General features: G+C 44.0%; 1 protein-coding gene across 8 annotated transcripts in view; it reads left to right on the top strand.

Moving 5' to 3' along the window:
* LOC119302245 overlaps window positions 1-1104 on the top strand; it is a 6986-nt gene extending 5882 nt beyond the window's left edge. For all 8 annotated transcript variants that reach the window (XR_005147430.1, XR_005147431.1, XR_005147428.1 and 5 more), the window contains one exon: window positions 593-1104. Coding sequence is in view for 2 of the 8 variants with exons in the window: in XM_037579282.1 (XP_037435179.1) it covers window positions 593-905 (313 nt within the window). In the remaining 6 variants the exon portion in view is untranslated. The remainder of the gene's footprint in view (window positions 1-592) is intronic.
* The last annotated feature ends 295 nt before the right edge of the window (window positions 1105-1399 follow it).

The following is a 1399-nucleotide window of genomic DNA, read 5'->3' as shown; positions in this document are numbered from 1 at the left end:
GGTCAAATTATTTTTAAGTTTTTCCAAACAACGAACCTATAACTTGTGTTTTTCAATGTCCACATTTTTTTCAAAGGAACATTATGTTTTTTTGTCTGGCACTAGCAAGTCAGAGTGCATTACACAGTGCATTGCAGCTAGTGATGAGTACGACTTGCTTGAAATTTGGCTATGACTTGCTAGTGCTAAGCATGTGACTTGCCTGCTCTGCATCTGTGATTTGCCTATTTTGCATTTTGTGATTTATCTGACACACAAACCTTTTCCCCCTCCCTTACTATGTTTTCCAAACAACAAACCTGTAACTTGTGTGTTTCAATGTCCACAGTATTCAAAAAACATTTTTTGCATGCTTCCTATAAAGGAACACAAGGTTTTTTCTACCCTCGCAAGTCAGAGTGCATTACAGAGATTTGCCTATTGGGGTTTACTGAACTTGCCCAAAATAACTGCCATAAGTTGTTGACGGTTTTTTGCTCTCGATAAATCAAACTGAAGAACCAACCTAATACAAGGACTCAAGGAGGGGTTGCATGCTTAACATCCAAGTTGCATGCATAACACTGATGCCTTTTGTGTTTCCTTGTCGCAGGGATCAGGGCATAGTGGCACACCCCCAAGTTGTCCAGATAGAGAGGTGGCGCACGGAAGGTTCAAGTGCTGATGGTTGGGTGGATGGATCCTGCAGAAGATGGAGGAGGGAGGGGTTGATGGGGAAGAAAGGGTGGAGGAGGAGCGGGGAAGGGAGAAAAGTCTCCAGAGGTTTTGTGCCGTGTGTTCACACACACTGGGTTGCGTCGGTTACGATTGGGAGAAAACGAAATCTGGCCATGTGCACGATCAGATCGTTTCTTTCCTTTTTTGACGCCAGCTGGCAACAAGAGAGGGTCCACTGCCTTATTTAGGGCGTGTGCCCTGGACCGCTAGCTAGCCAACGGTTGCTGGCTAGTCGCGTCCTTTTTTTAGATAGAACACAAGAATTGGCATAGTGTGATTACACCTTTGCTCACTGAACACTTGAATAACCGGAATCATCAAAGACCATGACTTCTGGTACAAACATGCCATATTCAAAACTACTTGTGCTTCATCTTTTTGAGAACAGTGCTACCTCTCTTTTTTTGTGCGTGGGTTCCGTGGCAACACACGGGCGCCTAACTAGTTCTAATTAAACAAGGGATATAGGGAGCGGTGACCCGTCTTTTGAATACGACGCACAAAATAAAAAATAATCAAATTACACGGACAGCGAATTTTTTCAGGAATTTAAATTTCTTATTTTAATCTATCTTTTCTTTAGTTGCTTAGGAAGAAGAATTTGGAACCCCCCCCCCCTTACCCCCTCTTTTGGCATTTTTCCTGGGAGGCTCCCCCCTATACTCCCCCTCCACCGCTGCCC

The sequence above is a fragment of the Triticum dicoccoides genome, chromosome 5A (assembly GCF_002162155.2).
Source record: "Triticum dicoccoides isolate Atlit2015 ecotype Zavitan chromosome 5A, WEW_v2.0, whole genome shotgun sequence".
Lineage (NCBI taxonomy): Eukaryota > Viridiplantae > Streptophyta > Magnoliopsida > Poales > Poaceae > Triticum > Triticum dicoccoides.
This window is presented reverse-complemented; position numbering and strand designations above follow the sequence as displayed.